This window comes from Apostichopus japonicus, chromosome 2, assembly GCF_037975245.1.
Source record: "Apostichopus japonicus isolate 1M-3 chromosome 2, ASM3797524v1, whole genome shotgun sequence".
NCBI lineage: Eukaryota > Metazoa > Echinodermata > Holothuroidea > Aspidochirotida > Stichopodidae > Apostichopus > Apostichopus japonicus.
In genome coordinates, this window is record NC_092562.1 from 9,998,416 (window position 1) to 10,012,782 (window position 14,367).

Genomic DNA, 14,367 nt, shown 5'->3' on the forward strand with positions numbered 1-14,367 from the left:
GCAACCAGCTTGTCTAAGACAATAGTTTGAAAAATGAGAGATGTATTATACAAAGCCTCTGATTAAAGATAAATATATCAAGAGTTGAGGATACCCAACTCATAACCCCCTCCCCCCCCCCTCCCTAGATCCTATTTAGAACCACACATGTTACAAAAAATGTTTGAACTCTTTTAAATTGGACTATGTAGTAAAGTAGCAAGCAGTTATAATATGTCAGATAGCAGTATATTATGAAGGCAAAGATGTCTATGGACATAGTCTGGAAAAATTGAATATTTATGAATATCTATGAATATTTATACTAATTTGAATATTTATAACCTCTCTCTCTTACATTTATCTTGTAACTTTGTTAAAGTTTACCTGCATATCAACTCAAATTCCATTGAAATGACATCTTACTTCTAAAGTGCTTCAACTAAACAGAGTTTCTACAATCTCTTAAACTTAAATTTGGAATGTTACTACTTTTTGTGAAACTTATACCATCAATGCTGTAGATGAAACCAACCCTCTCGCCCCTTCTATTTCAAGATGATGACAAAATTGATGGAGTAAAAAGCACAGCATAAATTAAACTATTATATAGAAATTAAAATTTACAGAAAAATTTTTCATTAGGTAGAATCTACTTTTGTTCAAGTAAAACTAAATCTATCTGTCACAAAGAGATTCTTTATTTGAAAAAAAAATATGAAGACAAGAAAAAATGATTTGGCCCTCTGAAGATAAAGACCAGATAAGACCGTCAGGAAAGTATTTTGGTCAACTTCCAGCACCAGTGACGTTGTTTTGAGGTTTTCAAGTTAAGGTGGAGATTGATTCTTTCAATAAATAATAAAATCTGATGATCTGTTCTTGCCATACATGTGAGCACATTCATCATCCCCTAAAGAAGTAATAAGTTTAAAAAAAAAATAAAAAAAATAAACTAAACATTAAAGTGACTATCATAGTTTAAGTGTTCACTTCCATAAAATATGAGTTTTCTCAATATTTGTCATTTATCACATGAATTTTTTACCCAACAATTCCAAGGTTACTATTTAAGTTTATGCGTCAGTCATTCAGGCTCATAAGAACTGTAGGAGGGAGGTAACCCCCCCCCCCCCTCTCAAAAATTTGCTAAATGAAGCAAGAAGAAAACAGATACATACAAAAACATTTGCAAAATGTTGCAGCTTCTGAGGCTTATTAAACCAGGGTTGTTCCCTCTTGGGGGGGGGGGTGACTCCTGAAGCCACAGTCAATAGCAATGTACCCCTAACAATCACCCCCTCCCTAAAAAAAAGTATGTTTCTTTACCTGAGCAACATATAGTTATAATTCAGCCATGGGGATCACACAAAATCACCAATCAGACAACTTTTTCAATGTGCTAGACAATGTATATTTGATTGATCTTACTGAAAAAAAACTTGTTTCTTGTGCAATTCTATAACATTAGGCTGAATTTGCCATCATGATACATGCCAAATGTATCTGACTCTGTAATAAGGCAATTCAGCATTTGTACAGATGGCGCCAGTTGTATCTGACCCTGTAATAAGGCAATTCAGTGTTTGTACAGAGGGCGCCAGTTGTATCTGACCCCTGTAATAAGGCAATTCAGCATTTGCACAGAGGGTGCCAGTTGTATCTGACCCTGTAATAAGGCAATTCAGCATTTGTACAGAGGGCGCCAGTTGTATCTGACCCTGTTATAAGGCAATTCAGCGTTTGCACAGAGGGCGCCAGTTGTATCTGACTCTGTAATAAGGCAATTCAGCGTTTGCACAGAGGGCGCCAGTTGTATCTGACTCTGTAATAAGGCAGTTCAGCGGTTGCACAGAGGGCGCCAGTTGTATCTGACTCTGTAATAAGGCAGTTCAGCATTTGCACAGAGGGCGCCAGTTGTATCTGACTCTGTAATAAGGCAATTCAGCGTTTACTACAGAGGGCGCCAGTTGTATCTGACCCTGTAATAAGGCAATTCAGGGTTTGTACAGAGGGCACCAGTTGTACCTGACCCTGTAAAAGGCAATTCAGGGTTTGTACAGAGGGCGCTGTGGTGTTGGTCCTATTGTGCAACCCATATGATTGCTTCATTTCTTTATAAGTTGATAAGTGTCAGTAGTATACCTGTATCACTATTAAAGGCACTGATTGTGAATAAAGAAATGAAAATGAAAGGTCTTTAGCTTCACCAGCTGTAATTTTGTCCTTACTTTGGTTTCTCCAGCCTCAGAGCTGCCAGGACAGGCTCTATAGGCACTACTTGTTTATTACCCTGAGAATAAGATGTCACAATGTTTTGAATCCGAGAGTTTGTCAAGCCAAGCTGGTAGATTAGATTGTAGTTCTTTATCAGTCGAAACATCTCGCCATTTTCCAAAAATCCTGTCAGAAGGAGAGGGAGAGAAAACATGGTTATTAGTCATTGTGTACACAATGGATTAACTGCAAGTAAAACTAAATAATACAAATAGACACAAAGTCAGACCTTAAAGGGATGTGGAATATCTTCGTACAAAATTTTCCTAATGTATCTCCATGTTCCTAACCCAACCCCTTCTAATCCCCTAGTATACAACCAACAGACTGATTTAACTAACACGGATGATTTTGGAGATAGATAAAAAAGTCACGATTTTGGCCGAAATTTGAAAAAAACATAAGGATATATCCTTTACCCAAAAAATTGGCCGAAAATAAAAAATGTTCGATTTTCAAATTTTGATGCTCGTTTAGGATTCCCAGGGCTCACAATAGCATTTTCATGGAGTTAAAAGTGGCATTCTATGGGATCTTCAGCCTCTAAACATTAACAAATGATATTTCATATTTATTCATAAAATCGGTCCATTTCTCAGATTGGGGACGGATTATGAGATGATTATCGACTGCCGGCACAAAGTCAGCCCTTAAGGGGATGTGGATTATCTTCGTACAATATTTTCCTAATGTATCTCCATGTTCCTTACCCAACCCCTTCTAATCCCCTAGTATACAAAACCAATGGAATGATTTAACTATTCATAGTCATGACTTGAAGAGAAAAGCACAACATACATCCTTACTGTATGTTCCTTATGCTCCATTCCTCCTCTCCCACCCTACAAAGTTAAGTTAAAGGTTCACAATTCTTGTTTGAGGCCCTCACACCACTTTACAGCTTAAAGGCATTGAAGACTCGCCCCAAACCGCGTGCTGCGCTCTGAAAAAGTTAACTTTCCGTTGCTTGCAAGTGAAGTTTTCTGCTTGTCGCTACAAAATGCAGACAGTAATGAAACGTGATACCTTGTTATCTTTAGCTGGACCAGAGATGTACATCACTGTATCGTTTATACACTGTGCTGTGGGTATTGACCGTAGCTGTATGTACTGGTTGTACACTAGTGTCTAATTACCGACGGTAGCAAGCTGTCTGTGTATTTTCTGGGATCAATGGTGGTGTCTAACACTTCTGTTACACCTCATTGAAAACTAAGTCAGATTATTGGCATCAGACATTTCTTTGTGCCCGAGTCTTCACATCCTTTAACCCCTGGTCTTTGCTAACTTGTCACACCCACACACCAAAGTGTGTACAATTCAAACAAACCCTCCTGGGGCATTACAGTAAACCACAGCTATGGGTCCCCTGGGAGACTTCCCATAAAAAAAAACTGGATGGGTAAGTCTCATTTATTTCTGGGCAAATTAATGAAGGCTAAGAAAACCATCATGTAAGATAATAAAACTCACAAACTACACTGCAGTTCTTTTTTTTCTTTTCTTTTTTAAATTTTTTATTCAAATTGATGTGCAGACTACCACTCTAATTCAAAGAGATTGTTCAGTTACATCACCTCACAGGCATGGACAATCTCATGAGTTTTTTTCTTTTTTTTGATACACCCAAACCCCTCCCCTGTCTCCCCTCAACCATTTACACAACATTCATGCGCAATAATAATAACTCCCCTCCCCAAATAAAAATACCTTACCTGTGTTAGTACTGTCACTATTATACACTCCTCTGGCAAGGTGCATGAATCGATCAAACCAAGGGTCATCGTCAGGTCGTTGTGCAGTCTGGTGATTCTGCAATGCCGCCCTCTGTTGAGACTCTCTCTTTTGTCGATGTTCTCTGGCGAGGGCCCTTAGCTGTGTTACCTCGTCACTGCCTGCTGTCGAGGGTGGTAGTGATGGACTGATACGGTCCTCTGCCGGAGTATCATTCCTAGTTATTTCATGCTCTACGTCAGATATTGTTTTCTTCGGGCTTCTCGTTTCAAGTCTCTGCAGGAGGGAATTAAAATGATACGGCCTCATCTGATATGTCAATGTGAATATGCATCATCACCTTTATTATGCAGATAATCTATATATTAACCTAGAGAGTTAATTTCCAACGTTAATGTTAACAAATGCCAAAAATAAACATTCCAAAAGAGAAAGGAACAATATATAGAAAAGAAACATAAGCATTGACACTACTCCTATCACACTAACATGGTATAGATCCACTTAGCCTTCCCCATATTTGGATGTATGTATCAATGCTGAAATTATTACATTTATTAGTCAATATATAACAACCAACCAGTTTCACCATTTAGAAAAGAGGAAATACTTTAGTTAGAACATGATTTGAGTAATTAAAGTGGAAAGCAATATATGGTTCTAATTAGTCTAATTAGTCATGTCAAGATGCCCACTTTACTAAACAATACACAACACTAATACCTTGACAAGTTTGAAATCTTGTAATGCACTTCGCAATATTTAGAAAAACAAAGATAAGCATTGACACTAAACCTACCACACTTACATAGTATAGATCCACTTAGCCTAGCCTACTTTGGATGTATGTATCAATGCTGAAATTATTACATTTATTAGTCAATATATAACAACCAACCAGTTTCACCATTTAGAAAAGAGGAAATACTTTAGTTAGAACATGATTTGAGTAATTAAAGTGGAAAGCAATATATGGTTCTAATTAGTCTAATTAGTCATGTCAAGATGCCCACTTTACTAAACAATACACAACACTAATACCTTGACAAGTTTGAAATCTTGTAATGCACTTCCCAATATACAATGGATATAAATTTACTAGCGGGTCTTACCCCAAGCGGTTTCCTCTGTTCCCATAATGGCTTTTGTTCGTGGTGAGCTAAGGATCTGGGTGGTTCTTGCTTTGCTGTTCTTGTTGAGCCTTTAGGGGTTGGCCAGGTGGTAGGTCTCTCTGATTCAACAGGTTTGGGCTCTATCCTAACCTTGGATTCAGACCTTGCTTTTGGTTGAGCGCCCTCTAAGTAATCTACAAAGTCTACCCAGCTGTTTGTATAGAGACCAAAAATACTTCAAAGTGTAAGAATAATAGTAGATCTTCTTAACTGTCACAAATTGAAAATGCTGAGCTGTGTTGGAAAGACATAAGGGAAGTTGAAGTGTAGGAAGGTAGGGAAGGGTATGGGAAGATAGGGTAGGGAGAGTAGGGGTAGATATTTCTTTCATACAATTCATAAGAAGAATCACCTGAACTTTCCACTGTCAGTTTCACATCTCTGCAACAGTTTATCCATTAAAGAACCTTGGACTGGAACTCGGAAATACAGACACACCTGATCAATCTGTTGAGAAGATCAATGATAATGTGAGATGATAAAAGTTAAAGGGAGTGTGTCGGGCTATTTCAGCTTTCTGGGTAGTCAAATACAGCATTATGATATGTCCCGACCTCTCTAGTCATGACCTGTTTTTCTCTATGTTAGATGAACGTCTGGGTGACGAATTTTCAAAGCAAGATTTTTACGTGAGTTCTAAGTAAGTAGTAATGAATGAATGGAAAAGCTTTCTTCACCATAAGTTGGGCATCAAGGCACAAAATGGCAAATTGTCAAAATATTAACAGTCCTTCAATGATTTTGACTTTAAAAGACATACATGTAATATTAGTATCTGATACCAATAGATATATATTTATATAATTAACATCACAATACCAAGTTACCTCGTTAAACTTTATAGTGAAGATGATAAATTCATCTAAAACCAGTTACCTGTTGACGTGTTACTACTCCTGTACCACTTTTGTCATGCTCTGTGAATTTCTCCCTCACAGCGTCAAAGTCGTGGACATCGTTTTCGTCAAGCGTGTACTGCTGCTTCAAAAGACTCGTAAATTTAGCGTTTTCCTGTTCTGGGAATTTTCTGAAAGGTTTCCTTTGGAAAGAGATATAGAAAGATGTAGAAAATATTTTCCCATTTACTACAATTGTGACATTAGCAGACAATACCTAATTAATAATGTAATCATTGGCATAGATAATACGTTCTTTGCTGAGTACGCTTCTTAACTGCAAATAATTAATTTTCTACAAATTATGCTAAAAATTAACCAGTTTAGACTAAATTTGACTGGCAAATACTTGAATCATGAATATTCATAATGTAAGGAATTCATACCAAGCTGAATGAGAAAGTGAGAGCAATGCATCACTGGGCAAAATATAAGCAACAAAATGAAGCTCTTTGCATGTATACTTAAGAAAGAATGTTTCATAAATTTTTGAAAAAAAAAACTTTCTTCAAATGTTAGCTGGCAGATTGATCTCACCTTCATTAATTTCTAACGGTACTTTGATCTGATAAGTATAATATTCTGATACAAATAATCAAAACTATAAGCTTCTATGATAGCAGATTGTTAGCAACATATTATCACATACTATTATTTTCTCTTACTACTACTCTACTTACTTGGTAGCCACATAAATAACTTTCTCCTTGACAACTTCCCTGCAAAGTGAAACAAAAAAAAATTCCTTGCATAAATAATGATATTAAATTCCCCTTTGAACTTATCACAGTTTATATAGATGCATGGTAATTAGACAATTGCAATCCAGTCTAATTTAAAAACAAACAAAACAATGTATGCAAGTAAATGTGTTTGTACCAAATTGAATTATTTTTATCACTTTCAATGGAATTTTTGAAAATTTGTTAAACTGATCCCTAATCTTGATAACACCTCGCAGGTACTTTCCAAAATATTAACAGTAACCTCTTGTGAACAGTTCTCTATTGAATTCATAAAAATCATATAAATGGTTATTCCCCCCCCCCCCCCCCATTTTTCAGTACATTCGACCCACTTGTTAATTAGTTTATGCAAATTTATCAAGAAAGTTTTCATTTCATCACTTTGACTAAACTTATTTCAATTTCTTTTTCAAGTAAAAAAAGAGTGACATTTATTAAAATCATTTCCATGTTTTTAGATAATGCTGACACATTCTTACTTTATTTCTTCTTTTTCTTCATCTTTCCATCTCACTTCGTCTGTCTCTCTCCTGCTACTCTCTCTTGACCGTTTCTCTTCTCCCGGGTTTGTCTGGTATTGGAGTTGTGCTGTATCTTCACCATGTTCAAACTTGGCTATCTGATAATCTAACGCATCATTGGACTTATGCTGCACCGAGACATCGACAAATCTACAAGACAATAAATAATGCATCAACTTTATAATCATTTAAAGTTTTAGCCCAAAAAAAATATCTTCGTTATTCAAATTTTTGTTTCCCATTACTTAGTCAAGTTTCTCTTTCGTTGATACAGTAATCGTTTTAGCTTCTTAAAGTCTTGTCGACATCGATTCTTCTCAGGATAAGAACAAAATTTTGTTTGTGTATTAAAAAAAAAAAAAGGTCCTGACAAATCAAACTTACACAATAAAAAGTATTAGTAGTATGATGCAAAAGTTTCTGTTAAGTATGGACAGATGCTAAAAAAAATTCTGGAAGAATATTCAGTAAAGGATGTTTACTTACATAAAGTTTTTGTTCAATGTGTACAGATGCTTAAAAAAATAATCATAAAAATAATAAATTCTGGAAGAATATTTCCGTAAAGGATGTGTGGTTAAATAAATTTTGTTAAATATGTACAGATGCTTACAAAAAATTTCTGGAAGATTATTTCAGTAATGGAGGTGTAGTTAAATAAAAGCTCACTTTTTGACTGATTCTTGAAGTAACGTTTCTGCGTTGGCTGTGCCGAGTTGAACCCTGGCCAGATACTGGATGAGTTTTTCGTAGTTGACTAGGTCCGGCTTGGAGTCGTGTCCGAAGCTTGATAAGAGTAACTTCATCAGCGGTGTGGGTACCGGTAACTGGTACTTCAGAGAGATCATATTGACCTGACCCTGGGTCACGTGGCCTGTCAACTTACGGTCAAACTCGGCCAGGTCGCCGTACATCTCTTTAAAGCGGTAGGAATCGTAATCTATCAGATACGGCCGCAGCTGGTCGAAGAGGGTTATCTCGGGTTGAGCCGGAGAGATTCTCGGTGGCTGCAGAGGAAGAGGTGACTGACGGTGTCTGGAGTTGTGGTTGTCATCTTCAGGTATCTTAGGAGATGATATTGGAGGTAAAATTCTAAGCAGAAAAGAATGATTTGAAAAAAAAAAACATCAAAAATTAAACTTCTAAAAGCAACATATTTACCATTTAAAAAATGACACTTTGCAACAGGGTTGTGACTTTGTGTTACCTTGATCAGACCATGATATGGTTACACATCATTGGATACCCTCATTTCAACTACAGTAGGACTGATGATCTCTTCGTTTGATTGATGATCTGATGGACTGATGATCTTTTTTGTTACAATAATGTGGCTGCTCCTACCGAGGGGAGTATTATCAGTTTACTCCAGAACAGAAAATGTTACGACCCACCAAATGTAACATATTACTTTTCCATTTTCCTTTCAAATCTGCACATAAATCCCCCCCCCCCCCCAAAAAAAAAACCTTCTTGATTCTGGTGTGATTTGACTTCAGTAACAGATTATGCTTTCAGGTACCTTTACTTTCCTACAACAATTGCATATGACACCATCAGATGATAGCAGATGATACAATAAATGTAACTTGAAGTAATATCATATGGAGAGAACAACTCTTAGAACAAATGTACCTCAGATGGAAAAAGGCAAAGACATATTCATTTTCAGTTTTCTTTTATCCTCAGATATGGTCATCCCATTTACTTAAAAGTCATCCAAAGTTGATATTCCTATTCACTACAGAGAACTTTTCAGTCTTAAAAAAAAAAAAAAATTGAGGCCTCAAAATATTTTAACAGCATCAAACATATATTTAAGTCATCAAAGTCAGAAATTATAAGTGGTGTTTAGGCTTAATATTTGATAGAACCCACTTTCAATTAGTGCTAAAACATCATCTGGGACCCTGGATGACCATAAGAGGCATCCTAACCAAATCTGAGAAATTTGTTTTGTAACACATTTTGTAAGGCCTTAAGGTCCTAAATTGTAACTTTTTCGATTCTTTCCAAATTCATGCATATCGATAAGGTGGTCCTTCTGATTATATAGGAGTGATAAAATTGTTACTTTCCATCATCTTTTCATAGGACAATTTTAATCGTAATTTTGTCATAATTTATAAGTTTATAAATTTATATGTCAGAAAGTCATCATCTGTTTTATATCATGAAATGTTTTATGATGAATATACACATTTTACTGACCTGTTGGGATTAGGGAAACTACCTCCTCTTCCATCCCTGTCATGAATGTGGGAGTTGCTGGAGTCAGATGGGGAAGTGGTAGGGTGTAGCCCTGTCAAACTGTTGACTGTTCGCTTCTAAAAAGTGGAGAGTGGAAATGAATCTAGTCTTCATCTTCAAGGTATTAAAACAGTGAACTAATATTAACCTTATTCTTGCAATTCCAAAATATGCATCATTATTGTGTGTAGAAAAATCTGCAGAAAGATTTCTGTGAGTAACCAATCACAAGTCAGCTTTGTTAAATTCTTACAATTGAAGACAAATTCAAATTTCACTTCTGATGGACACAACAAACAGAACACTGATAAAAAGGCTGTTGAAAAATGTTGTATTTTCAAACAATTTGGATCTTCTCAATCATGTCATCCCAGCAAAGTTTGATATCGGGTAAAATCAAATATCAAATGTTCCAAGCTATTTATCTAACTTATTGAGTGTTTTTCAAATTTTGATGATCAGAGAAACTTCAAAAATTCAGTCCAACATTTAGCATTCAAGTGTACTCAAAAGGCTAATTATAGAAAAGGGAATATATATATATAATTGTTTGTTTTGATAAAAAGAAAAAATAGGATTCAGTGTAATTGCTTACTTTACCTCATGACTACTGCTCTCCCTGGAATCCTTACGGATGTAATCTGTATTTAATGGTTGAGTCTGAAGGGGTGGAGTACCATGTGGACCAGCTCTTAAATTGGCCTGACTGTTTTTGCTGCCAGCACTTTCAATAGATCAACCGAAGGGAAAAAGGAAAGAAAGAAGCCTTTACAAATTATAGAGAATATTAAATAAACTTAAAAATTAATTAAATTAAATATCACAAACAGTGAGCTCTTGTGAAATGAGGGATTGATTACAATTTACTAAATCAGGCCTAGAATTTCAAAGCACCTATTAAGTCGACTGGCTTAGTCCAGTTTTCACTGGCATTTTTCTGAATTACAACACACTTCAGTTTACTGTACAGGCTGATAATGAGTGCAGCCCAATAATACATGCTGATAAAAAGCAGTAATACAGAGCGATACGTTAGGTGAGGAAATCATGCAGATTCTTTTACTGATGATTATTACCAGAAATATTATATGTTTAAATGTGTTTCATATCTACAGGCACAAAATGCTAATGCCTCTCATTTAATCCCTTGGCAAACAACGATCGCGAAGTCCACTGCCATTTAGCCAGTAAATAACCCAAATTTCGAGGCCTGTTAATGACGGCCTCTTAGTTTCCACTGGATTTCCTTCAGAGAATGACAAGTTAATTGTTCATTTATTAAACCAATTATCAATAATTATTAATAATTATCAATATACCTCGAAGGTGGTGAATCGACAGGAATCTCAACAGCAACTCCTCCGATAATCTTTACATTGAGTTTGGGTTGGACGTCAGTCCCAAACGGAGCACCCCTGGCAGCAGATGCATGATGGGTACTTCGTCTGCTCATTGTTTAGTAACAACCATTGTTCTTGCAATTTCTGTTTGTCTTATTAGAACACTTTCTGTAGATGAAGAAATCAGTTCTTAAATAAGCGAAATAATGATAAGAAAGTAAGTGATCTTTTCTCTGTGCCATTTTTATGAACCAGTTTTCTGACACTAGAAACATGTGTGTTTGTATAGCCAAAGGTTTTTATATACAACTGCCATATCAACCGATTGTAATGGATACATCCACGAATCAATATTTAAAGAGATACACCCTAAACACAAGATGTCTGTTCTAGGGTTTGATGGGAAAATTCTCTGTTCAAGAAATTTAATACTCTTTTATGTCATGAAAAATCTTAATTTGATGATACCAGATGTTTGATAAGGGTCACACTAGCCTATATCATGAACTTGTGCTGATAATTCATAAGACTGGCTACCTACCATCGTGGGCATAGTTCGGTCTCAGTAATTGTATGACAGATTGATTAAATTCATTGATAAGCACAACATTTTAAATGAACATCAGTATGGTTTTCGGAAAAACTATTCAACTTATCTTGCAGCTATCGACTTAATTGATAGTATATCATGTGGCTTAGATAATAAGATGTCTACTGTTGGTATATTTATTGATTTATCAAAGGCTTTCGATACCATTGATCATTCTATTTTATTAAAGAAGCTTCTTGCTTATGGAGTACGTGGAATTTCCTATAACTGGTTTCAAAGTTATCTAAGTAATGTATATTATAACGGAGTTACATCTGCAAGGTCCATTTGTAATGTTGGTGTTCCACAGGGTTCTATTCTAGGCCAACTTCTTTTTCTTATATACATTAATAATACTTCTCATTCTTCTACTAAGGGAAACTTTGTTTTATTTGCTGATGACACTACAATCTTATTTCAGAAGGATATATAATATAACTGATGCAATTCTAGAAGCCGAAAAAGAGTTTACTCATATTATTAACTGGCTTAATGCAAATAAGTTGTCTCTGCATTTATGGAAAACTAATATTCTTATATTGGACAATAAATTACATGATACTACTAACATTCCCATCAATATTGATGGCACTATTGTATTAACCACGCAACTACTAAGTTTCTCGGTACTATTATCGATTGTAACCTTAACTGGAAAAATCATATTTCATATCTGTAGTAATGGAAATATTTATAGATTAAAACATGTTATTCCGAAAGATACATTATTGACTTTATATAATACTCTAATACTTCCACACCTGAATTATAATTTACTTGCTTGGGGAGGTGCAAATAAATCACTGTTGCATAAATTATATAAACTGCAAAAACGTGCAGTTCATAACATTTGTATTGCTCCGTATATTGCTCACTCGGGTCCTCTTTTTAAGAGTCTGAATGTCTTTACTATTTTTGATTTATTTGATTATCAGCTAGGTATTTTTATGTTTAAGTTTAATAATGGAAATCTTCCTCCTATTTACAACTCATATTTTCATTACAGATATAATATGCATCATTACAACACTAGATCGATGTATTCTCTAAACATTCCATATTCACGAACTAGACTTAGACAGTCCCAGATTCGCTCAAGTGGTGTTACTCTCTGGAATTCATTCTCATCTAATCTCACTGAATGGAATATTACCTTATATACTTTTAAAAATAGGTTGAGGAAAAAATTGATGTCGACTTCATATTACATATAATTACATGCATATTTAGACCAATCTTTAATGTTGCAGTTATTCTTTTGTAATTAGCACATTGCTAATTATTTTCTTTATTTCTTTTCTTTCTTTATTGTAAGGGGTCAGACTCGAAAAGCTTTGCTTATTCTGATTCCTCTACCCATCATATGTATATACTGATTATTACATATCATTTATTATATAAGTATATTACATAGCTCCCAACTCTTGAGAAGGCAAATGCTGGTCCATGCAAGAATTGCCGTTCTGGGGGATGGGGTATAAGGGGAGGTGGTGTCCCCCTCCCCTTTTGAATTTTTTTTGGAATCCTGGTGATGCCTACATGTTAAATGGTGGCACTTAGAAAGGCTTTTGTCACCCACAATTTTCTGAGAAATATGCATTTTTTTGTGTGTAACATCAATAAATTGAATAGTAGGTGATAATTCATTCTTTCCCGTGGCATGAAAATGTTCGCTGCTCTCCCCAATGAAAAGAAATAAAGGCTAATTTGAGGTTCAAATGATGCTGTTAAGGAGGTTTTATACTCTATTATGCTAAATGCTAAAGAAATGATGGTTGCTAAGTCAAAATTTGATGCAATTTGTTTTATGTATACTTGACAATTACAATGCGGGTTTTTCGGACGCTTGCGCGGGTCAGCGGGTGTTAGAATGCGGGTCCAACCCTCGAATTGCGGGTCAGTTGGGAGCTCTGATATTAATTTACTAATAATCATGTTACAAAATATAAATTAATGATGATGGTACAAATAAACTTGAACTTGAATTGTTTTAGGCCTACTGGTCCAAACTACAAAGGTATGATCAAATATTTAGGATAAAAACATTATTCCACTGCAAGGACAGACATAGGTAGGTATATTCCAAATGGTTCTGAGTAAGAGTTGTGACAATAATTTATTTCTGATTCATAAGATTAGGACGCAGTGGTGAGCTTAGGCCAATCGTAACAATGTTGGGTTTAAATTTGTAATATCACTGAACAGTTGAGTCATTCTAACAGTTAAAGAAACTTTAAAAGTCTACCCTAAGTTACATTAGGCCTACCACCTGGATAGAACCTTTGCTTTAGTAACTAGGCCTTGAGAAGCCCACACATACTAACATACCATAGCCTTGCTGCAATTTGCAGTTGTTAACCACACTGTTCATACTCAATAGTACAAAATGTGAATGACAATGCTATTGCTAGCATGCAGGCTACTATAGCCTAGGCCTACAGTTACACTGACACTCACATAGTGATAACACACTAGGCAGTCCGTTTGTTTATAGTGTTACTTGTTATGGCTAACCTAAGTAAGGCTAGGTCTACAGCAGCATACAGTAGCCTAACGTTAGAATTAAACGTTAAACTTTAAAATTAAAGTTTACAATGACCGTCTTCTGAAAGTGGATGTTAATGTAAGGAACCAAACGCAGTTGCCTACCATCAGTTACTTAGAGCATGGAAAATGTTCAATTGACATCATCCACACAGTTGAATTTGAAGCAGCTTAATCTAACAGTTGAACCGAAAAATAAATCCCATAGGCCACAGCAAATTTTCCTGGCTAGCAACGATAAACAACAGGTGCTAGGCCAGATGAGTAATACGAAGTAGTTACCTCTTTTTTTTAAATAAGTGTTGGGAAACGAAATAGA

At 35.5% G+C, this 14,367-nt stretch overlaps 1 protein-coding gene across 1 annotated transcript; it reads right to left on the minus strand.

The window, feature by feature from the left end:
* Positions 1-1,184: 1,184 nt before the first annotated feature.
* Positions 1,185-14,292, minus strand: LOC139977494 (uncharacterized). The gene is made up of 12 exons (XM_071986849.1): positions 14,154-14,292; positions 10,895-11,083; positions 10,176-10,299; positions 9,537-9,652; positions 7,995-8,417; positions 7,284-7,475; positions 6,739-6,777; positions 6,039-6,201; positions 5,515-5,609; positions 5,103-5,313; positions 3,972-4,266; positions 1,185-2,382 (listed from the first exon to the last, which is right to left on the minus strand). The coding sequence occupies exons 2-12, from the start codon at positions 11,026-11,028 to the stop codon at positions 2,207-2,209; spliced, it is 1,968 nt and encodes a 655-aa protein (XP_071842950.1). The 5' UTR covers positions 11,029-11,083; positions 14,154-14,292; the 3' UTR covers positions 1,185-2,206.
* Positions 14,293-14,367: the final 75 nt, after the last annotated feature.